We start from the raw sequence: 24452 nt of genomic DNA on the forward strand, positions 1-24452 counted from the left end.
CATAATGCAATGGGCTATTCCAGAAAATAAATGCACGTGTGCACCCCATATAGAGGAGTAACTTTTTAATCAAATTAATAAATGATGATTTCCAAGTCTACTCCATAGTGAAAACGACTGGGATTCCAGTTGCCAATGTCGCTTGAAAAAGCTTGAAAGTCCAATTAAATGATCCGGATTTCTGATTTTGACTTATTTTTCTGCTGGATTTTTTCGCCTTTGGACACTTTCAAAGTCTGGATTTCCAACAATCACGACTGGACAAAAAGTCTGGAGATCCGAACTCCTCTATAAGGGATGTGCGTCTATTTTCTGGAATAGCCCAATTATAAATACTCACTTTTTCATATTAAGATACGTTACCATAGACGAAAAATCTTACCCAATGTGTACATATTTCGTCTCAGGTGTGACCTCATTCTGCATTTCTACCATCCAAAAAGTAATGATATCGAGAAATTTTGTTTTCTTATTTTGTTCAGGTGTCTTAGTCTCAGATGAAACATTGGTCTTACATTAGTCTTTACAATAAAACATTTAATATCAAAACTGGAATTAAATTGGAGAAAAAATGCAACACACTATAAAAAAAATGACGTTATTACGGGTATGCTCCCCGGAAAGGCCCCCTTTTTCGATTCACAGCTCCAAAAGACACCCTAAATTTGACAAAAATAGAGCTCCGAAAGACCGGCTCTTCATTTTGACAATTTCAGCTCTAAAGTAAAAGACTCATAAATTGCTCACGGCCTCGCATTTCTGTTTTTTGGGCGATTTTCAACCAGAAAGCCAAGAAAGACCCTTGATTTTGACTGTTCGCAGCTCCCAAAAGACCCCCTTTCCTTGTTCGCAGCTCCAAAAGAACTCCCTTTACGGGTACGCCGTCATCTACCAAAGACCCACCACCTCAAAATTCCGGGGAAAAATTCCGGGGGAACATACCCACCAAAAATGTATGGCGTGCCCCTCGGGAAGTGTCTGAAAAAGATGCTTCTTATCGGCAATGACCACCCGGTTATGCCTTCTCCATAAGAACCTTCATGATTTTCCCTACAATACACATATGTGATGCGATCAAGCAAAATCAGTCGGAACTCGGAAATATTGATTTAGAGATATAGCCAAAGAAAGGAAATATTTCTTTTTGTTTCCTATTGTTTTGGAAACTCTTTAATTGCTCATATCTTTGGAACTGGTTGATCAAATTCAATGGGAATATCTGCAAAATGTAGCTTTGCAAATGCTTTTTACAGTACTATAAGAAACTGAAAATTAATATTTCCGAGTTCCGACTGATTTTGCTTGATCGCATCACATATTAAAACAGCAATGTTATCATATGAATGACATTTATGATTCTATAAAAACTTCGAAATTTAATTATTGCACCAATTTAACGACACTATAAAGTTGATTTTAAAATAATTATCATCTAAATACGACTTCACCGTTGACATTATCATTGTTAATCTAGCTTACTGAAACCAAGACATTGTTAGCGCGTCCAAAGTTCAACTTTTTTCTGTAGAAAGAGTCCCATCTGCTAAGCGAAAATTTTTAAGCTAAAGATTATACAATTTATCTCACAGTGCATACACACAGACGGAACTATTCCCAAGTATTGTTGTATTATAGAAATCCTACCAGCTGATGGAAAACATTTTATTCCAATTTTACAACTTTTCGAAAAATTTACTCTTTGGTTTTTAAACTCTTGTTGCTACCACTACCAGCAGTTTATACGGAAGTTATTCTTTCACCTTTCAACCTCGGCGAACTTGTCACTGGTTTTTTTTTCATCCAGAAAACAATTGGATTTGTATGTTACGGTTCAACAATCCTTTACAACTCGGGTTGGAAGTGTGGTAAATCCCGTAGTTGCATGTAAGGCCGACTATTATTCCTATTTCTATAGAGTTGTATGCATAGCGAATTATTTACCAGCTTTTGATATGCAGCTAGACCTCTCAACTCAACTTGCTAGACTATAGCCCACGCCCCCGTGTATTTTTTACCATGCCACGTAATAGGAGTGCTAAACCAATCACTAGTCGCCGCTATGGATATTAATTCGCATCAACTCATCTTTTCAATGACATGTTGTGGTAGCAAAACCCTTTATTTAAAGAAGCATCATCTGTGACACTCGACACTGGAGTCCGAATAGCGGCGGACTGTTGTTGTGTACTTTCTTTTTTTGGTGGGCTGTAGTTGTATATTTTACTAATTCGGTGTGTTATCATATACGAGAATACTAATTTCAATCATGGCGACGGCTTACAACTATTTGGTGATTGTTTTCTGCACTACTGCTGGTCAGAGAGGTGCTTTACTCGGGACAGATGAAACAGATTTGATACTTTTAGTTTGGGTGGTAGTTGATCTTGAAACTAATAAGGTAAGCATTACATTCCTATGTATGACACTCATATTTCACGCCCATTACTCTACGTACTAATAGTATTATATCTCCCCCTGATCGTACCGTTGATGAAGTCACCAAGTATTGTCTGTTATTGTTAACTTCGTTCATCAATCTTTCAAGTTTTACTTCTTTTAAAAACAATACAACCTTGATGATCTTCACTACAATATAAATCTACATGTTTTTAAACATTTTGTTTCCTCCTCTTCAACAGGTGGTGAGTTTTCAACAATCTTTCATCAGACCAGATGAAAGTGAAGTATCTGATGATCTTTGCAAGGCTTTGGGTGTTCAACGAGATGTCATCATGGAATCTGCTTCCCTGGATGTCGTCTTACAACAGGTGAGTTACTTAGTGTTAAGGACATTACGCACCTGGACATCCGGTAGTACAAACTTTCATATCTTGTTATCTACATATATTATAACTCTCTTACACGCGGTATTTCAATATACCGGCGTTGCATATTTAGTTATGTTATGAGTAGTGAGACCAGAACCATGTGTGTTTACCATTCTATTCATAAGTCTCGGTGCGAATCAACAGGTCTCCGTGTTTTCAAAGCCTGTATTTAAACTATTTCTGACGACATGGTCGACAGCCGGCTGCGTAGTTTAGAAATCATGTACATGTACAATTTTGCCGTGTGTTTATATATTAATATCGTTATGATGTACATGTATTTAAGCAATTATGCGTGTAGATTTAAATCAATATTTTTGTATTTGATTCATTTTTATGAAATGATCCGTGAAAGGAAATTGAATAAATTATAATGTCGATTTAAAATAAATTAATTTAGAGATCAGCACCGTAATTTCGACAAAAATGTGATAATTAATAAAATGATAATCATGTAAAATTGCAACCCGCATAATTTGCGATATAGTTTGGCATGTACATATCGCTCGGTTATTGAAAACAGCTAATTATTAGTTTCCATATGTTTGGTTTTATAAATATGCCCGTATATCAACACGTGCGCTTATTACTTATCATACAGATATCTAAATGATGTATCATTGTATTCAAAAATATTTAAAATTGGAGATTGTAATTAGGGATCAAACTTGCGGAAAAGATAAAGTTGTGGTATTTTTTCTAAATGTAATACACGTGTTCCGGGTAATATCAGGATGACTAATTACTTCAAGATATTCTTTTGCACACCTGTGAGGTTAGTCTAAAATAGGACCAATGTATGATCAGAACGGTAACCAAACTTAGGCCTTGTTTTCATTGTAAACATTTTCTACTAATTAAGCAAACAAGATCTGTACACGGTAAAGACTAGTATAATAGTAACATAGCATTAAAATGTTTATCTTCATTTGAGTACATGTACTTTACGTTGTTTACCTATGTCTTAACACAGGCTCAGGTATAGTTTAATGCCATAGTATGCAAATTTTACCAAACTTGTATTAGGATTATAATGTAACCCCAGGTCAAACACGAGCTTATACCATTACAAGTATAATCGGTTAAAACGTGCGTTTGTTGATATTTTCATATATGTTACATATTACTATTTTTATTAACATTTATTCCCATCTACGTTAAAATAGAAATAGCTCATTTGCTTTGCATTTTTGCGAATGAAGCTGCTGACTAAACATTAATAAATAATATTAATAATCTGAGACGGATCGCACCTATATTAGAAATTGTATAGAATATTTATCATAATAAACATTCTTTTTTTAATTCCATATGGTAGTTTATCACTTGAAATATGAAGTGAATAATATCAAAATTAAACTTTTCCATGGTCGGCCATGACTTGCAAAAACTTTACAACCATTTTGTTGGTATGACTGTCATATATAAATGCAAAATAGTATTCTTTTCGAAATCAATAACATATTGAAAAGGTTGAAGTTTTACTACGAATTGTGAGGACTAAGTGGCTAGCCTTAGCAATGAACTTATATAAACGCATTTCAATGACTCAAATAAGTGAAGTGGTCTGGAATAATAATTGAATTCCAAGTTGTCGTCTTATGCAAATCGAATAATCGATCTTTTGGACTATATTGATGAAATTGACTTTACAAGATGCTACCATGCATGGAAGAAGAAAAGAGATTTCCTGCTGGTACTTGGGGCGTATTATCAACGATTATAGGATAAGGAAAATTGCTCTTGTTCAAGAGAAATTGTCTGTAATAAAGTACCATACAATATGTTACCATGGATTTAGGCTCCACCATGAAGGGATGATTGTTTTTTCCTTACAAGTATGATGATCTGTGCCCAGGATATGTGCATCATTTGTCGTCACTGAAAATCCTGCTATGATGTAGTTATTGAGAAAAAAACAGTACACAATTTTTGAAGTTGAAATGTTTTTAATCTTTTGGTCCAAAATAGCAAGGATTTCGATACCGTTTATATCAATTTATTCTTTTAGTACAATATCTTAATATTAAACAAATATCTGTGACATAATCTGGTCTATAGTCTATGTACCAAGTTCTGTTTTTATATGAATTTTGAAGATATGCATATTTCTTGATCAAACGTGTATAGCAGAAAAGTATCAATTTTCTATGGGCATTAAGGGATCTAAAATGAGCGTTTATTGCGTTTCGACAGTATTTTTTGTGGGACATGAGAGCACCTCAGACCTATCGAATTGCATTCTGAATACGAAGCATGTCTTTCTGATATCAAATAATTTTCATTTTTTGAAAATCACAATATAATACAAATTTTATGACAAATTATAAAAATTTGATATTTTTCACATTTTGATATATAACAGTCCTCGAAGTAAATTATATAAATCTAATGATATATTCTTAAAGTGTATGTAGCAGGGAGGAAAAGCCGACGTCAATTGAAAATTTTGACCTTTCATATTGAAGATATAGATTTTTTCCCAAAAAGACCTAATTTTTTTTGGTGTTTTGGGAAAAAATCCATATCTTCAATACGAAAGGTCAAAATTTTCAATTGATCGTCGGCATTTCATCCCACCTACATACACGTGAAGTTTAAATCATCAGATTTATAAAGTTTACTTCGAGTACTGTTAAATATCAAAAATATCAATTTTAATGATTTGCCATAAAATGTGTATTAAATTGCGAATTTCAAAAACCAAAATTATTTGATATCAGAATGACATTCTTCGTATTCAGAATGCAATTCGATATGTCTGATGTGCTCTAATGTCCCAAAATAAATACTGTCCAAACGTTCATACCCCAGCCCTTAACTCGTGAATGGGTTTTACTTAGTGCTTTTTAAAACCATTCTACTATTATGAGATTAACCAATAGGTTTACGATCAAGATTATTGGTAAAAATATCAAATCATCACCCTTTTGTCTGCACCAAATAGGCCTTTAAAATACGATTATAGGTGGTGTCAGATGAAAGTACTTGGGATTATAATAGCTTGGAATTAGAATGATTGCTCTATTGTTTTCTTTTGTATCTTCTTTTGAATAGTAACGAGGTTAGAAGACATTCTATTTGATATCGATTACAATAGGCATTGTTATCAAGTATTGAACTAAAAATTTAATTTTGAACTTAATACTTAATACTCAAGTTGGAATGTGTCAGTCATTTTTTGAAGACAATGGAAATAAAAATTCCTTTAAAAAAGGAATGTGGCGCCCAATGTGAGCTGGACGGGATATGGTGAATTCCATGGTGATTAGATTTGGTATTATAATGATTTTTTAGGAAGAGTAGAAGATGATCAAATACGAGAGAAATGCTTCATGGAATGAAGCTTTCGTGTCAATTTGCGATTATGTGGGGTGGGAGTTCTGTTTTGGGGGCCGTTGTAGTGAGGATATTGCTTTGGATATTGAATATTGTTGAATTTCGTTATCAGGGCCTAGGGTATATGATGGATAACTAGAAGACACAAATAAGTAAGGGAACAACCCAAAAGTTCGATGAAGCCCTATAAACGAAAGTCCTTTCGTTAGAAGGCTAACCCCCTCCCCCCTCCCCTCTAACGTAAGTGACAAAGAGATAAATAACCCCGGACCACGGAACTTAAAAAGTAAAGACATTTTCCACTCTCGTCCTACAATCTAACTCTAACTTGCACACATGTGTAGGTTTTTTTTTAATCTGACCAAAATATGTCTGTGTGCGAAAATACCGAGGTAAAATGCTATTTACAAAATGATGACCATATTTGGCCCTAATTTGCATATTTTTCTTGGTATACGAATTGAATGGTAATAGGCAAATATCAAATTGCACCCACACTCTCAGCCCATTAAAAAGGAGTAATTTGGCCATCCTTTGTAATGTTAAACATTCTGGCCACAACACATTATTCTATAGGGCATTATGTGATTGTAATGCAAAAATGGTGCAGTTTACTTTCTTGGTGCGTGCCTTTATACAATTGGTGTTGTCAGATAGTACTTTCACTATTAAGTTTTCTTGGTCACAGTTTTCATGGAAAAAAGGACTTGTGACACTTCTATAACTTTTTTATTAATCTTATTCTTAATCACGACTTATGCTTAAAATCATAACTCGGTGGTTCGGGATTGCGACAGCTTAAAATTTTACAAGGGGTATTTTACCGTCTTACGTTATTGATTATAATCATAAATATAGAAGATTTAGCATTTCGCATGTTTAATTTAAGGGGGTACTACTACACTCCTGCCCAATTTTGTGCCTATTTTTGCATTTTTCTCACAAATTATAGCGCATTGGTGACAAGTAAGATATGTATATTATAGGGGCAAGGACTACAACTACTGCACTGTAAATTTTATTTCAGCACAGACAACAGTTGTGGAGTTACAGTCAAAATGAGGAAAACCAATATTTGATCAATAAATCAATAACTACTTGCCTTGAGTTGCTGAATTTTCAGTGCAGTAGTTGTAGTCCTTGTCCCTATAATATACATATCTTACTTGTCACCAATGCGCTATAGGCCTAATGTTTGAAAAAATGCAAAAATAGGCACAAAATTGGCCAGGGGTGTAGTACCCCCTTAAGGAATGTGGTGAAGATATATTACTAATGGATTCAATTCGCACATCGATAAAACTCCAGATTTAACAACATCGTACAAAATTAAGAACTTCTTGCCCCCAAATCTAACATTAACAACATTGTTTTATTCCGCAGTTCGACCATTACCTGAGGACAGAGCTGAATACAAGTGAAGGGGCAACATTCTGTCTCTGTACAGACGGACAACTACACGTCAGACAGTGTATCCATCCGCAGGCTCTAAAGAAGAACGTAGAACTGCAAGATTATTTCTGCAATTTCTTTGATATCAGGAAAGAGTTCAGGAAATGTCATCCGGAGGCGCCACAAATCACAACAGTTAAAGATATGGCAGATTGTATCCTTTTGAAATTTTTAAAATTAAAAATGTTGTACATTTTACTTTCATTTTCACCCTTTTCCCTTTTTAAATCTTTGTGTTTTTATATTTGTTTTTGAAAATACTTATGCCGGTATATGTACTAACTACTATCGTCTTGACACTGAACAACGTTTAAACAAGCCCTCTTTAAAATATTGCATAACGTAACATAATGTTATTGCAAACATTGATTTAGACTCGTATCCTAACCCAAAATACCCAGACTGGCTCAATCGGTAAAATATGTATAAAAATATTACCAGTTACTTTAAGGGGTGGGGTATGAACGTTTGGACAGTATTTATTTTGGGACATTAGAGTACATCAGACATATCGAATTGCATTCTGAATACGAAGAATGTCATTCTGATATCAAATAATTTGGATTCTTTTGAAATTCGCAATTTAATACACATTTTATGGCAAATCATTAAAAATTGATATTTTTGATATTTAACAGTACAGTAAACTTTATAAATCTGATGATTTATACTTAAAGTGTATGTAGCTGGGAGGAAAAGCCGACGATCAATTGAAAATTTTGCCCTTTCGTATTGAAGATATTAATTTTTTGCCCAAAACCCCCTAAACAATTAGGTCTTTTTGGGAAAAAAATCCATATCTTCAATATGAAAGGTCAAAATTTTCAATTGACCGTCGGCTTTTCCTCCTGCTACATACACTTTAAGAATATATCATTGTTTAAATAATTTACTTCGAGGACTGTTATATATCAAACATTTGAATAATATCAAATTTTTATAATTTGTCATAAAATTTGTATTATATTGTGATTTTCAAAAATGAAAATTATTTGATATCAGAAAGACATGCTTCGTATTCAGAATGTAATTCGATAGGTCTGAGATGCTCTCATGTCCCACAAAAAATACTGTCGAAACGCAATAAACGCTCATTTTAGATCCCTTAAGGAACCAATAATATATTATACTTTAAGTTTTATTGTGGTGCATGTTTAATCTTTGACAATCTCCGTTGACATGGTCGAGTTTTTTAAGACATTTGTTATTGAGTTTGTTTAAACCTGGCCTTTTTGACCTATTTTACAATTCATAATGCATCCTCATCATATTCGATAAAATATGAAATATATTTATAGCTACGTATAAATTTGGTCACAATACCAAGTTCGTGCCTTTCGTCTAAAATCTGAAGAATTTATAGAACGAGAGGGATTTCCTAGCCATGACTTTGTATTTACACGTTTGTTTAGTGAATAACATAGGTGATTGTCAATAGAAAGGGCTCCCACATGAATGCAGGACCTTCGTTTATTCCAATATTAGATATGTGATTTGCTTGTTTTGTTCTTGATTTGTGTAAATCTCGACGAGGAGATTTTTAGGGGGGATAAGACACATTTGATGATAAATTAAAATAGGGGAGTCATTATATCCTTAAGTTAATGCGTGCCGTGGGAGGCATTTTTGTGTCAAAGAATGGTTTTGTTGAAAAGGAATAGTTCTAGTGCTTATCATACCCTGGGAATTCATTGTATAGATGCGCTTGGTTGATTCAACCCTATTGTCTGTATTCAATATCTCAACCCACTGAGTTTAGATAAGGTATATGATATTTAAATCACCATTTTGTTGTTGAAGGCCGTCAATATTCAATCACCGTTTTCTTTGAGACGATTTTAACGATCGATGTCAGCCACAAAATCTGTTTAATCTAGGTGTAAGCGAAATCCAATAATTCTTATAATCTATTTGAGAAAAATCGAAAATGATTTCCCCCTACGTCCCCAGGCTGCGTCCATCCGCGGTCCATATGGATCATGGACTGAAGTTATACAGTAAAAGGCGTGGACAATTCAGCAGAGTTTCACACTTTATCCAAAGTATGTGAATGGATTTCAAAAAGTGTTATGTTTGCAATTTGCTCAGGTATAAAAGACGTAGTGTCGAGTTATTATTTAAAGAGTTAAACGCCTATTTAGGCTAGTGTTATAGATCGCGTTTTACTTTCAAAAGAGCTCATTGTCTGCCGAAAAATTACAAGTTATTTATCAAGTTAGTTTGTGTAAATTCGTACCACCAAATGTATTTGACTGATTCTGTCGAGATAAATGCGTGTTTTCCATGGCAACGATCGTTTACGGAAATCTTTACTTCCATCATTCTTTAGAAGCCAAGTTTATGTATTCACGGTGCATGGTTTGTGGCTGTATGTCCGGTCTGAACTATTTTCATTCTTTTTAGTGCGGTTTAACCTTCATTTCTTTTAAAGGGCCCGAGCCCTAGGCTATCGTTGATCTTACGTAGTAGTAGCCATATATATTTGTATTCACTTTCAGTTCCGTTCAAAAGACCGGCGTTTATCTTAAAGAATTTGGGACATTCGGAAATAGCCCCAGAATATAGCAATTATGAAATAATATGGTGGTATGGTATTTTTACCGTAATTTACTTCTGCTTCTCTTGCTCCATCCATTTTATTTTCTGTTGGCTACTATTCGCTTCATTAGATTTGTTTTTCTATGGATTTTTGACCCATACTCAACCTTACCATATTGCTGGCATTATTTATACTGTTTAACACTCCCCCTCTCTTTTCTCAAACTCTGCAAGATATTTTGTCCCTTTTCAATGGACGCGACGCACCTACTGATTGTTTTGTTCGTTAAGGGATTGAGGACGCGCCATCTTGTAATGCCCCAATGCACTAACTAGATCCAAGGGTGAAAAGAAAATCAGACACAATCTCGTAGGTACTAAAGAATGTTTTCAAGTACCATCAATAAAAGTGACTACCCATTGTCAGCAAGATGGATCATCGCGTCTTTCTCTTAACAATTAAAAATGACCTGACTTTAGAGACTAATTCAATGGTTCTTTAACCAAAGCCAGTGGGCATGGTGGTACCTATTATTAATAATAGTACCCTTGGAAAAAAGTCAATTTTCTTTTTCAAATAATAATTATTATGTTGATTTTGAAAGGGAAAACAAGTAAATAGAAAATTGCATCGGGGCGGAACGCAATTGTTGGATGGGTCATGGTCGGCGTTACTGTTGTCATGGTAGAAATGATTAGTTTTTTTTAAGCAGTCGACGTTTTCAAATGTAGGGTACCTTACTTGTCACACTGCCAATAGGTACCAGTAACAGTACATGTAGCAAAAATGTTGGTAAGATCCCAAGATTAGATTTAGATTGTATCTACTGCATAGGTCAAATAAAATATATTTAATATGTTTTGATACTTATTTTTAAGTTATAATAGTGGTGAATACCACAGGTCCTGTATATGCAATACCACCACTCGGTACATATGAAATGGTTTTTGAATAATTTGGCAAACTTTGTTTTCACAAATGACTGTCTCTGTGTGTTGTAGCAGATCAAGTAAATCATGCACCGTTTTGTGACGGAAAAAAATATGTCAAAATGAAGTAAGGAAAGAAAATTTCACATCTCTGCAAGAAAGATTTTATTTGAAAGAGTAACATAAGACGTTTTAACAAAATCCAGAGGAGACATAAACCAAATCCCATTCAGTAGTGTCCATAACCCGATCAACATCTCGATTCAATAGCTTCACGACCAAGTATTATCCAATTCCAATACATCATAAACATGATAAATAGGTTAATAACACTTTAAGATTTATAAATCTGCCTGGATCTTTTACAAGAGGTTTGCAATAAATCCGATTATGAATTCAAGGATCTGCTTTGATATAAATTGTTGTTGTCTAGCCATAAATAATCATGAATATTCATGAATAAAATTTGTCTACGAAAATCCAATACAATATAATGCTTTTCTAGTTTGAAAAGGCATTGCAAGGTAAATCAAGGCGGTTTATTTAGACAAAACTTTTCACCAACTTCGAGCGTATTACAGGATGAGCAAGGGCAAATAACAGTGTATCACGATCTCTGTTGCTTTTAATTTAATTTTCTAAGAATTACATATTTAGTATTATTTGTTCATGGCAGAATCGTCGATGTTATTAGTTTCACAATAAATGATACATAGTGTCATTCGAGCGACCTCACGACTGACTGAAAGTGAGGACTTAGCAAGAAATTCTGCAGTAAAAACGTTTTAAAGATTTGGGTTAATTTTTATCACAATCGCATTTTGTATTTAACTTTCTTTACCAATAAAGCTGATCATAATTGCTAAGGATCGTCAAGATCACATTTTCGATGTTCTTATCCGTATCGATAACTTGGACAATCTGAGACGATAATTATTATACTACCTGAAGTATTTTGGTTTCAATTGGAAATGACTGTTGCAAAAATGCTATATCTCGTTGTTTGTTCTTCATCGATATGCTAAGCATATTCCACAATTTATTATGCATAAAAACTCCCACTATTTCAAAATGGGCAATAATTGGTATTAAACATGGTCAAGAAAGTATTTATGTCTTCTGTAAACGTTGCCCTTATACTGTAATACAATGCATGAAAACTAGAATGGTCTATTATTATCATGTTTACAAATTCTTTAAATCCAGACAATTCTATTCAAAACTACCATATTAATATACACTGATGTGATTTAAGCAAGGTTATGTCCTTCCAAAATGTTCTAAATGTTATAGTATATCCGTTTATTCCATCTAAAGTAGCAAATCACCCTCAAACGCTATCTAGCCACGGTGCCATTTAACAAAAGAGTCGGACCTTGGATAGAAAATTGAAAATACTAATTTCACCGATGACAAGATTGCTAACAAAAAAAAATAACTGGGCTCTATCTTTTGGTAACAATACAGCCCCGCGATGAATTATACTTTTTCGGCAATGTATAGGTACAGTTTTTGAATACGTTGTTTTGCAGACTGTACTCTATTGAGGTTAAAAGTCATTACTATCAAAATCTATCAATCAAGATCATTTCAATTTCAATGCAAGGATACTATTATTGCCGCCTTCCTATATGTATACTATGCCTTAAACTTTTGACTATTGCTTTGCACGACACGATAGTATGTATTCCTTGTTTTTGATGGACCGTTGGTTTTCTTGAAACCAAATTGCCTCAAGCAAAAATATTGATATAATGGAAATACACATACGTACTGGTCTTATGATTCTACCTGTTCAGAGTGTTGCCTTGCGTATAGACCGGAATCACGCCAAATATTTGAGGTTTATTTTCATGTTACTTATATAACTCTAATCTAGCGTGCGATAGACATATCAGGTTCTCAAGATTACTTTTAGGAACCTTTTTATTTTGATGATAACCTGGGCCTGAAATTTGCACTTTAAACCCGCGTGTCCGTGTTTCCGTTTTTATGGACATCCTCAAAAGACTTACCCACCGTGTATAGATTTGTCAAAAGTTACTGGAAGTACGATCTTGATCCGTATTAGTTATTTTGACTGTGAAGGTAAATCGCTTTTGTGATTTTATCAAAAGTAGAGACCTTTTGATGTGTAATCAAAGTTAGTTTAGTATTAGATTATTTCATGCTTGAAAACATTGTGCTACTTTAGATAATGTTATCAGCTCTCCAGAAAGGATATGCATGAATAGATGGTCTGGAAGAAGAGATTAATCAACAGCGTAAATTCTACAATGGGTAAAAAGTGATTAATATTTGCGTTGGTCCGTAATGGTCGTATACCGAAGTCCTTTTTGTTGGGAGCAAACGAGCCCCAAGCAAAACAATCTGGGATAGTTTCGTCTGGAAAACTTAATTCAAGAAAGGCAGTATCGGTCACGCCTTAAATTGGACGGACTATTATTAATCATTAAGGTGTGTCTTGGACCCAAATTACCTTCTAATTTACAGACCTGAAACTTTTCCTCTTTTCAGCTGATTTCCTCTTTTTCTATTTCTGTAATTTACGCGTTTTCTTTTATTTTCAGTCCAATTTGAGCCATTTTACCCCAATTTTACCATGTTTTTCAGTGTTTTAGAGTATTTTCCTCTTTTTTTTACAAAGACCCTGTTTCGGGTCTGAATTTAACATCTACGAAGACCTCAATGTTGTCAAACTCCTTTCAGAGCATTATATTGCACTGAATGGTGTCGTGGGAAATTTTGTGTAGGATTGAGCGATTAATTATCAATTTTGTGATATTATCGACAAACATGGAAGCGATTGGCGATAAATTATCGATTAATTAATTATCATGGGAGGATCATTTTCATGGTTGAAATCATTAGAAAGATATGTTACTGGAGGTGTCTGTGTGTGATTTCGCTAAAAGTAGGCCTGCCCTGGGAAAGTGGGAACTTTACTATCTACTGAAGATAGTATACAATAATTGAAGGTCATGGGAGAGTTGACCGCGACGCAACAAATACAATGTAAGCATATTTAGTATGCATGTATGTATTTATGTGATTGAACACCGTAAAGCAAAGTAGCACCGACTGAAAACATATGTTTATATGGGTAATAATGTGAGAAGGTCATGGTTCATGCATATTTAAACTCCTATTCATTCAGTGAATCGCTGGGTATACGGTAAACAATAACCAAAGAATAGAACGTACTTTAAAGATTTATTTAAACTTTTGATTTTTATTATTTGCTTGAAGTGAACTACTTTGGTTGATATTTTTGTTACGCACCTTAATTGTTGATGTACAGATTTAAAGATTGAATGTGGTAAATATAACTTCACAGAAACGGGCCACGACGAGTGTGCTACCATTGCACAGATTGTACAGAGACTAGTCGCAGAAGGTAAGAAGAAATTCTCTTTTCGTTAGATTATTGTCTTCAGTCTGTCGTCGGTCCACCTTTTTCTTTTTTCCCTCCCACCCTTTCTTTTCTTTTCTTTTCTTTTCTTTTCTTTTCTTTTCTTTTCTTTTCTTTTCTTTTCTTTTCTTTTCTTTTCTTTCTTTCTTTCTTTCTTTCTTTCTTTCTTTCTTTCTTTCTTTCTTTCTTTCTTTCTTTCTTTCTTTCTTTCTTTCTTTCTTTCTTTCTTTCTTTCTTTCTTTCTTTCTTCTTTCTTTCTTTCTTTCTTTCTTTCTTTCTTTCTTTCTCCTCCTCCCTCCCTCCCTCCCTTCCTTCCTTCCACTCTCCCTTCCACTCTCTCCTGGTGAGAATATAAAGTTCTCTTCAATTCTTCATTTTCCCCATTTCTGACTCACAAAGTAAACAGGCAGTCTACTATTTTATTTACTGGTAGATAATTCCTATTTAATTTTCCGAATTATTTCAAGAGTATTTTTATTGTTTGTAGTGGTATTCTTTGTTTGAGCATCTTGTAACGTCGATATTCGTCCACATGTTACCCGTATATCCTAAAATACAAATCTGCATAAATTTACTTAATCTTATAAAGACACACATACATACATTATATATACATTTGCCAAGTCATTTAAAGCTGTTTGCTTATGTGCAACATGTGTTGCACCAGAAAGACTCACATACTCTACTTGCACAAATTAACGCAGCTCTGGCACCATTATACTACAACAGGCTCCGGATCTGAATAGCTCGCAATCCTGGAAACTAGTTTGGGATTCAGATATCGTAACTGCTACAAGAACAATAATGTATACATATAATATTTTTTCTATACATAGTGGTATTTATGTTACATGGAACTAACTATATCAAAATATTCAAGGACACCAGTCTTTCCCAACCCTCATTATTAACGCGTATATGGTTATCACGGTCTAACAGCAAAATTGAAAAACATGAAAAATAGAATAAAAGGTCAACAATTGACATACCTAAACAAGTAGTTATATTGAAAATGTTATCAACCACCGAGTTAAGGGACGCACCATTAGATATTATCGGGGGGGCTAGGGAGTTTGGGTCAGGCAGAAAATTTTTTTTTTGGCCGCCGAAGGCGGCGAAATTTTTTTTTTTCGCTGGCTTTGGAGGCAAAATTTTTTTTTTCGCCGCCTTCGGCGGCGAAGTTGTATTTTTTCAATTTTAATGTATACCTTTATACAGAGCTGGGTAGGGAAATTTTTTTTTTTTTCTCATCAATGAGGCAAAATTTTTTTTTTACTCATCAGTGAGGCAATTTTTTTTTTACTTATCAGTGAGGCAATTTTTTTTCAAAAAACTCCCTAGCCCCCCGATAATATCTAATGGTGCGTCCCTAAGTGTATATAAAAAGTATACACTATACCTGATATCAACTGGCATGGAAAAAGTATATTTATGCATTCCTGATTCGCATTTTGACTATTTTATGTCCTGTTCTTCAACAGGGCGTATAGAATATTATAAATGACTCATTGAAATTATCGGTAGTTTTAATTTGAAAGTGAAACATATGTTTGCAGACAGTAAAATCTCTTACGCACTCAAAATTATTGATATTTGATGGATTTGAGAGGCCAAGTGAATCTTTTTACTATTCTAGCATATTTTATGCTGATTTATCCAAATATCCATAAACGGACAAAAAAAGATATCCATAAACGGACAAGATCTCCGAATAACACCGTGTGCTAGAGAATCAAACCGGGAATCAAACAAAATTTAATATAATAATACAATTATGTCTGTAATTAATAGACCTCTGTTATTATCAACAATGTTATCGTATTTTTTATATAGAGAAATATATTCAAACACAAAATAGTTTCAGAATGTGAGAGATCTCGTCCCTGATCGGTGTGAACATGTTAGTCGTACTAAACAAAAAATTCAAGCTAATTCAAAATGGGCAACTCAAAGTTAATTGTTCAACAATAACACAATTGTTGCAATTGTAAACCCCTTTCGCGGTTTTGATTGTAATCTGTTTAACTATCACTTAATGTGTAAATTATACAATACCAAACAATAGCAAAAACAGAACCCCGCATTGAGATACATTGATAAAACAATAAATGGTCAGAAATATTGCTCTGTTTGATGGCACTGACCCGATAAATATATGTATACGCCTGATGGACAAGAGAACCGAGGAGAGAGAAAGTTCACCCAGCTGGAGTGATTCTCATCAGAGATTGCAACACGTGTTTGGAGAGTTTCTCATTATTATAACTGTATATTATCAATCTGAGATATGAGCAAAATACATCCATCTTGTACGGCCACATTAAAAATACAGGCAAAATTATTTTACAATGACAAATATATTGCATTGAACTAGCATTGGACTGTCCTGTATACAGCCTGCGACATTGTCCTATGTTTTAACAAAAGGGCATTAATTTGTTATTCCGTCCATTGTTAACTATGACCAACTGAGAGATGAGTTAATAGTAGAAATATTTTAGGAATACAAATGTGTTTTGGAAGTTTAGTTGGCATATCATTTGTGTCTGCTAAAAAGTGACAATGTTGTAGCCTGTTACTAGTCACATGATACTATAAAAGTGTTATTTTGTTACACGGGAAATATTAAATTACCAACAAATACTTTTTAGTACAGCCTAAAATACGTGAAATCCATTTCCGATACAATGTTCAATAGACTGCATTAGTTAGCATAGCATTGACATACACGTGTCCTTTAAAAAGAGTATTATTTCTGAAAACACCCAATATTCGGATGACTAAAGAATGTGTATTTACCGAGCATAGAAACTAATTATCAAGCACATATTCCACTATAGATTTTACACCAATCGTGAATGCTGATTGTTTTTGAATGGTGTATTAACATAGAAATTTAATAAATATTTGATTTTAAGCACCATCGTAGCAATCGAGCTCTTTTGTTAAATCCTGTTTCTATGGCGATCGTCTGATGATATCAGGTTTCAATTGCGCAGTTAAGTTTCGAAGACACTTCGCAAATATGGACCATCCCTCGTTTATTAGTCCACATGATGAATGCCTATTGTTAGTAAGTTTCAATTACACCAGTTCCTCATCTTTACATTTTTTTTCCACCATTTTCAGGTCATATATTCTCAGATCCAGAAGACATTAGCAGGAAATATGAACCAGGCACATAGTAAGTGTTTTTCTGTTAATATGTTTGAAGAGTAAACATCCACGCACATCTAAATGCTTAGCAATCCATGAGAAATACCTGCCTATTGGTCAAAAAGAAGTTTTATTACCAATTGGACCAATCAGCAACATTGTTAGAATAATTTCACCACGCAAAAAATTGGGGTGAATTATTTGCAAAGCTCCATTCTGATTGGTGATTAAAATGAAGATATCATGTAATTGACCAACCAGGGGCAATGTTAGATCGGCAGGTAGTGCTCAGGGAGTTAAGCAACAAAGCTCCTGAAATAAGGAAGTAATGCTGAATAAAAATTGAGAGCTAAAAGTTACTCAAGAAGGATAATTAGTCATCTCATTAAAGTCAATGTATAAAATTAGTCTGTTATTTAAAAAACACACCTGTATGTATCATGATAATGTAATATTGTCAAACATTAATTAATAATAACTATTATTATTATTTTGTTTCGTCATAGTGAAAAGACAGATAGAGTACCAGATGAGACCGTAGTCAAAGCTCGCGGGTTACCATGGCAGGCATCAGACAGAGATGTGTTCAGATTCTTCAAAGGACTTAACATTGCAAAGTAGGTGGCAAGGTTCTCTCTTTTTTTAAATGATTTCTTGTTTGTAATTTCTTATTTGTATGATGTTGCTCCTGAAGTTGCAGGCTAGTTCTGTGCACTGTGATGTATACGTATGAGTTGAAACTATTTAAAAGTGTTTTAAAATACCCCAAAGTGCCTAACATAAGCCAAGTTTAGTTTTATTCCATATGAGTCCATATCGGTATGGCGAGCTTTCGTTTCTCATGTGAGTATTACATCCACAACAACTATATTCGGGAAGACGCTGTGCCTCCTACACAAATTATAACGGTGTGTTAACGTCTTACAGTGTACAGGAAGCAGCGTCTTCCCCTTGTCGCTTGTTCTGAAGGTGTTAATAATTTTAGTATCTAAAATGCAGAACACTAATTTAGAGCCATTTAGGATTACACTAAATATTGTTTATAGTTACTATAATGTGGTGCTATGTAACATGAAGTAAGCAGAAATGTAGCTCAAATTATAAATATTCTTCTTGCCAACACACACATTCTAATGTGATTCGTTACAATGCCACGGACAAAAGGCAACACATTGAACTTCAAACTGCTCAATCGCATTTAATTTGAAGTAGCCAAAACAAATAATATTATCTACAATAGGGATTGAAGTGAATATATCGACAAGTTATCTCCTGGAATCACTATCTTATTTCTTAGATATTAAGGCACAGTATATAATATTGACACATGCACTCTTTAGTGTTAGTTTTGAACTTACTTATTATACTAGGCATGAAACTGAAGCTATATTAGGATTAAAAGTTTGCCTTATTTAGCCTAAACATATTTTTAGTTTGGGTATTTTGTTAACAACATCAATAAAAGTAAAATTACTTTATAAACTGTAAATTAATGGGGGAATATAAATTACTTCATAGGTATAAAACTGAAGGTATAAGGCTAAAAGTTTGCCTATAATTTAGCCTAAATATATTTTTAGTTTATATTCCCCATTAATTTACAGTTTTATTAACAACATCAACAAAAGCAAAATTACTTTATAAACTGTAAATTATTAATGGGGAATATAAATTGAAAAATGAAATATATTTTATTCCTCGTATTTTGTATTTTACATTAATCGCCACGTGATGATTATCATTGGAATATATTTGATGAAAATAACAAGAAGAGCTGTCCACATCTAGAAGCAGGGTGATTTTGAATCCTTTGTTGCACCATTTTTGGTGCGAGTACTTTTAAATAGAAGTGCTTAATAATGTTATCAAACATTTTGTTGACTTAAGTAATCCACGTACCAACAGATGGATACCTATCTGAGATAAGATGGGTACATAGAATTGATAAACACTGCTACCGGACGACAAAAGGGCGTAATTGACATACTGGCTAGTCAGGAGATAAATGAACAAAAAAATCTTATTTTGCATTTACTTGTACATGCCCATTACCCATCAATATCAAATAAGTTGAGTTTAAGGGGGTACTACACCCCTCGATAAATTTGTGCCTATTTTTGCGTTTTTCTCAAAAACTAATAACACAGTGGTAACAAAAGTAATATATATTATAGGGGCAAGGAATCCAATTACTATTCTCAAATTTCAGTGACCCAAGACAAGTGGTTTGTTATTTATGATAAGAAATAAGGTACAGCTAGCATGTACCTCGTTTCCTATCATATATACTAAACCGCTTGTCTTGAGTCACTGAAATTTCAGTGTAGTAATTGGATTCCTTACCCCAATAATATACATAATTTTGATTACCAGTGTGTTATTATTTTTTGAGAAAAATGCAAAAATAGTCACAAATTTACCACAGGGGTGTAGTACCCCTTAAGGTTAGAGGTGTCAAATTTGGGTGTTTCTGATGTTTTGTAGGTGCCCGAAGCCGCATAAGGTGAAAACTCAATTTCAACAAAAATGTTAGTTGCATCCGTTTGCCCTAGTAGTCAAGACTACTATATTGGTATTCAAATATACGCGGTTAAGACCACATGGTTGGGCAATGGGTACACATCCCGGGGGGGGTTCTCAGTACAAATGACCATACGGGGACGTGCCGCAAATATGGGTAGCATTTTCAGCCTCTTGGTATATCAATGACCCCTTTTTCAAAGCCTATTTTGGTATATGAATGGGTCCTTTTTTCAAAATTTTCTCAATTTTTTCGGAAAATAGCCCAATTTTTCGTTTATTTAGCAAAAATTTTCCCAAAATTTTGGGAAAATTTGTAAAAACTAGGACAATTTGGGTTAAATTCGGCCGAAAATTTTGACTTTTGGTATATCAATGGGTCCAAATTTCTTGAAAAATTGGTATATTTATGGGTCCACTTTCAAATTCTCAGCGGCACGTCCCTACCAAAACCAAACTTGAGTACCCCCCCCGGGGTACACATTGTAGTTGTTGGTATGGGGATTTGAGAGAATTCGATGTATAGTCTACATACTAGTTTTATGGTTTTGAAATATGAAAATGCAACAAAATAAAAATGTCCATATGAATGCACATAAATTATAGGCCCTATATCCCAACACAAATGACACCATAAGGTAGTCTTTCAATATCTTGGAATGCCAGTGTATAATACTGGATAATCATGATTATACATGTATACTTACATGTTCGTGATGCCTATACTGTACCACCCAACCACACCCTCATCCATATACACCCTCGACACAACCCACCGCACACAACCCATCCCACAGCATAAAGATAATACGTTTTTACCCTTCTACGTCATTTTAAAGAATATTTTACACAATATGGACTGAAAATGCAAAACACATATTTATAATATTAAAAAAAATTGCAATACTGTGTTTATTCAAGATAGAAAAAAAAATTAATATCAATATCATGCAACTGCAGACTGATATATAAATGTACATAAATTATCATTTTCCATAAGTTCTTCCACCACATAAACTCCACAGCTGCAACTCAGTCGTCATAATAGTCGATGATGCATTAATTGTCCGATGTGAGCGCAATAAAGGCGTACCGGCAACAGAAATGCAATAGCTGCCACCTGTTGATGCTCCCATATAGCAAACCTTTTTTGGTGTCATGATATCGATGATGTTCGCTTGTGAATTATTTTTCGTCATCCTGGCCATATCTTAATGGATATTTTAAAACATTAGCATGTGGAACACTTGGTATTTAATGTTTGGATTGAAAATGTGAAAAAAAACGTTTGGATTAGAAAGGGGTCAACTGAACAGTTTTCAATCAGGATCAAAAGAACCTTGTCAAAAGCGAACCACCATTAGAAAAAAAACTTAGGCCTATTATGGGGGGGGTGACATTTTATTCAAATTGAAGGTGAAATAACACGACGATCCATATGTCTCGGTCAATGTGTGATATGTGCTGAAAATTGCTAATGCTGTTTTACGAATGGAAGCTATAACTTAATTTATGCAGATACGCTGTTTTTGCATTGTCCCACGTGAAAAAACAAGAATTTCAATGCTCTATAGATTTTCATAGCATAAAACAATGCGAGGTGTGACATGCTTTATAAACCACTAAATAACACACATGACAGCCATTTGTGTTCCCAGTCTATAGAATGGTGTAAATAATCTATTGTTATAATTAAGATAACAATGGAACAGATTTGTTGATTATTGAATACAATGCGAATTTGTGGGGTGTAAGTAACGTAATCAACACATAGTAAATGCTAGAATATGTTTCAAATTGATTGATACTGAATATGAAATTGATACTATATACATGTAAAAATGTTTTACTATTAATAATTGTATAGACCACATTTCACACGATACGCAATGGATAGTGTTTGCACCATCGACTGCAGACGACAAGTTTCAAACTTTTTTTAAAAAATTCAAAAATTTCAGAATTGTAAATTTTCATGACCATATTTGGAATCATCATGAAAAATTCATCAAAATGAGTACAAACAAGCCTAGTATTGGTTCGGTGGTTCTTGAGATAGCTCTTGATATTTTTGAGAAAATATCTCAAAACTTTTTATGTTGAAGCCTATGCCTAGCACGCAGCGGAGCAATAAGCAATCCAACTTAGTCGTCAAATTTGTGGCAAAAGGTTGATGTGCATGTGAACATTTTTCTGATGATACACATGTTACATCATTAAAAAAACGTACTACATGCAAATTTACTTGCCGGCTAATAGAGACGAGTCTGTTTGACAAACAAATTAAATGGTTAAATTAACACCCTCCAATTAACCAGAACAATAATTGAAACCCTAAACCGGTCAGGGGTAATGCGGTGGAAAATCAACCGAATCAATGTACTTTGTATATTTTAAAGGGGTTGAAAGAAACTCATCGGTCAAATAAGTAAATTGACTGAAACATTTTGTAGGCGTGGCATTACGAACATGAATACAATAACTGATCATCTAAATCTCAAATTTACAGGGGTGGTGTGACGAACATGAATACAATAACTGATCAGCTAAATCTCATTTGCAGGGGTGGTCATGGTGGTGTGACGAACATGAATACAATGACTGATCATCTAAGTCTCAGAATTATTTGTAGGGATGGTGTGGCGAGCACGAATACAATAACTGATCATGTAAATATATTTATTTTGCAGGGGTGGTGTGGCGTTATGTTTGAATCTACACGGGAGGCGAAATGGTGAAGTGATGGTCCGCTTCGTGAACCAGCAACACAGAGACATGGCTTTGCAACGACACAGGCATAACTTGGGGAAACGATACGTTGAGGTAGGCCTGTGTAGATATTAAAACACAAAAGTATATACAAATATGAGAAGGTTAACTAGGATGCAATTTGATCAGTTTCGCCGTCGAGCAATGATTAAAGGAGGAAATAGGAAAAGTGATCCCACCCGGGAATTGAACCCAGGACCTCTGGTTTACGAGACCAGCGTCTTAACCACTTGGCCACGGGAGCTTCATGATTATACAGAATAGGAATGCTTGGGTAGAATTCTCAGTTTTTTATGTTTTAAGAAGGTTATCAAAGAATGTAGAAACAACCCAGATTGAGTTTTTAGTATGTGTTTTCGTATCATTGATTTCATGTTGTTTTGGACTCTGAGTCGGTTTAAAATTTGAAACGCTGTTTTTAGTTAAGTAATTTTGAAAAAGGCCTAAAATACCACATTTGTTATTGATGTAAACATTACTGACAGACACATTTCAAAGTTGATAGACATCGACAAACCTAATGCTATAAAGATACCATATGGAAACCCAAATAATAATGCGCATGAAATATTTCTGATTAAAACCACAGCAAATTACATCAAATAATAAATTAGTGCAGTTTACCTATTTATGAGTTGGTGTACTTTTTCTACATCTATTACTTTTAAATCTGTAAATTCCTTTTCAAAACATAAAAATATAACAATTTTTCTTTTCAAAATTGGCAAGCACACACAAATTTTGCTCATAAAAAGAATCCACGTGTACGACTCTATAAATGCTATTAATTTTTCTATGAATATATAAATTGAAAGCTCAGTTTGATTTTGCAGGTGTTCACATATGGTGTTTATATTGTCTAAATCTGAATATGTTAATATTTTTGATATTTTATGCTGGTTTACAGTTCCTGTGTAAATATACCGTTAATGTACAATATCCATAGCTGTATGAAAAAATCGTGCTACTATGCAAGTAATAATGTCTAAATATGGATATATATATATATGCAACAAAGTACGGATAGCTTATATATGTCATATCTAACAGTTTGCACAACTCATTTTTATGCTTTCATGGTGAATAGTTTTAATCTAAAACGAAAAATTCATGAGGAAATTGGATTGATTAAGCTCCTAAAAGCCATATGGAGTTAAAACGAACGAATGATAGAAAATACAAGAAAGTATTTATGGTGTGAGTTGAGGCTGGTACTGGAAAGCGGACGCTGCTAGGAAACTTTAAATTATCCAAAAAACATTATTTTTTCTTTATTCATCGGTAAAAATAAAAAATAATAATTTGACATTACTTTTAATATCTGTTTTTCAGGTTTTCAAGGGCACTAGTGAAGATTTTATTCGTGTGGCTGCAGGTGAGTTAATGGATATTTAAAAAGTTGGAAATAAATAAATATCTTCGTAATCAATTTTGTTAAGTAATAAAATGTTACTAATAAAATATAAATAAATGCCCGTGTGAAAAGGAAAATCTTCGGCATTATGACA

The 24452-nt window shown here is 33.9% G+C and overlaps 1 protein-coding gene across 2 annotated transcripts in view; it reads left to right on the forward strand.

The window, feature by feature from the left end:
* Positions 1-1976: 1976 nt before the first annotated feature.
* LOC140135683 (epithelial splicing regulatory protein 1-like) overlaps positions 1977-24452 on the forward strand; it is a 38081-nt gene continuing 15605 nt past the window's right edge. Inside the window, exons 1-8 of one of the 2 annotated variants that reach the window (XR_011856554.1) lie at positions 1977-2398; positions 2640-2768; positions 7551-7773; positions 14389-14484; positions 17629-17683; positions 18162-18272; positions 22866-22998; positions 24277-24319. Coding sequence is in view for 1 of the 2 variants with exons in the window: in XM_072157269.1 (XP_072013370.1) it covers positions 2267-2398; positions 2640-2768; positions 7551-7773; positions 14389-14484; positions 17629-17683; positions 18162-18272; positions 22866-22998; positions 24277-24319 (922 nt within the window). In the remaining variant the exon portion in view is untranslated. The remainder of the gene's footprint in view (positions 2399-2639; positions 2769-7550; positions 7774-14388; positions 14485-17628; positions 17684-18161; positions 18273-22865; positions 22999-24276; positions 24320-24452) is intronic. The other variant, XM_072157269.1, reaches the window with a different exon arrangement.

The sequence above is a fragment of the Amphiura filiformis genome, chromosome 16 (assembly GCF_039555335.1).
Source record: "Amphiura filiformis chromosome 16, Afil_fr2py, whole genome shotgun sequence".
Taxonomy (NCBI): Eukaryota; Metazoa; Echinodermata; class Ophiuroidea; order Amphilepidida; family Amphiuridae; genus Amphiura; species Amphiura filiformis.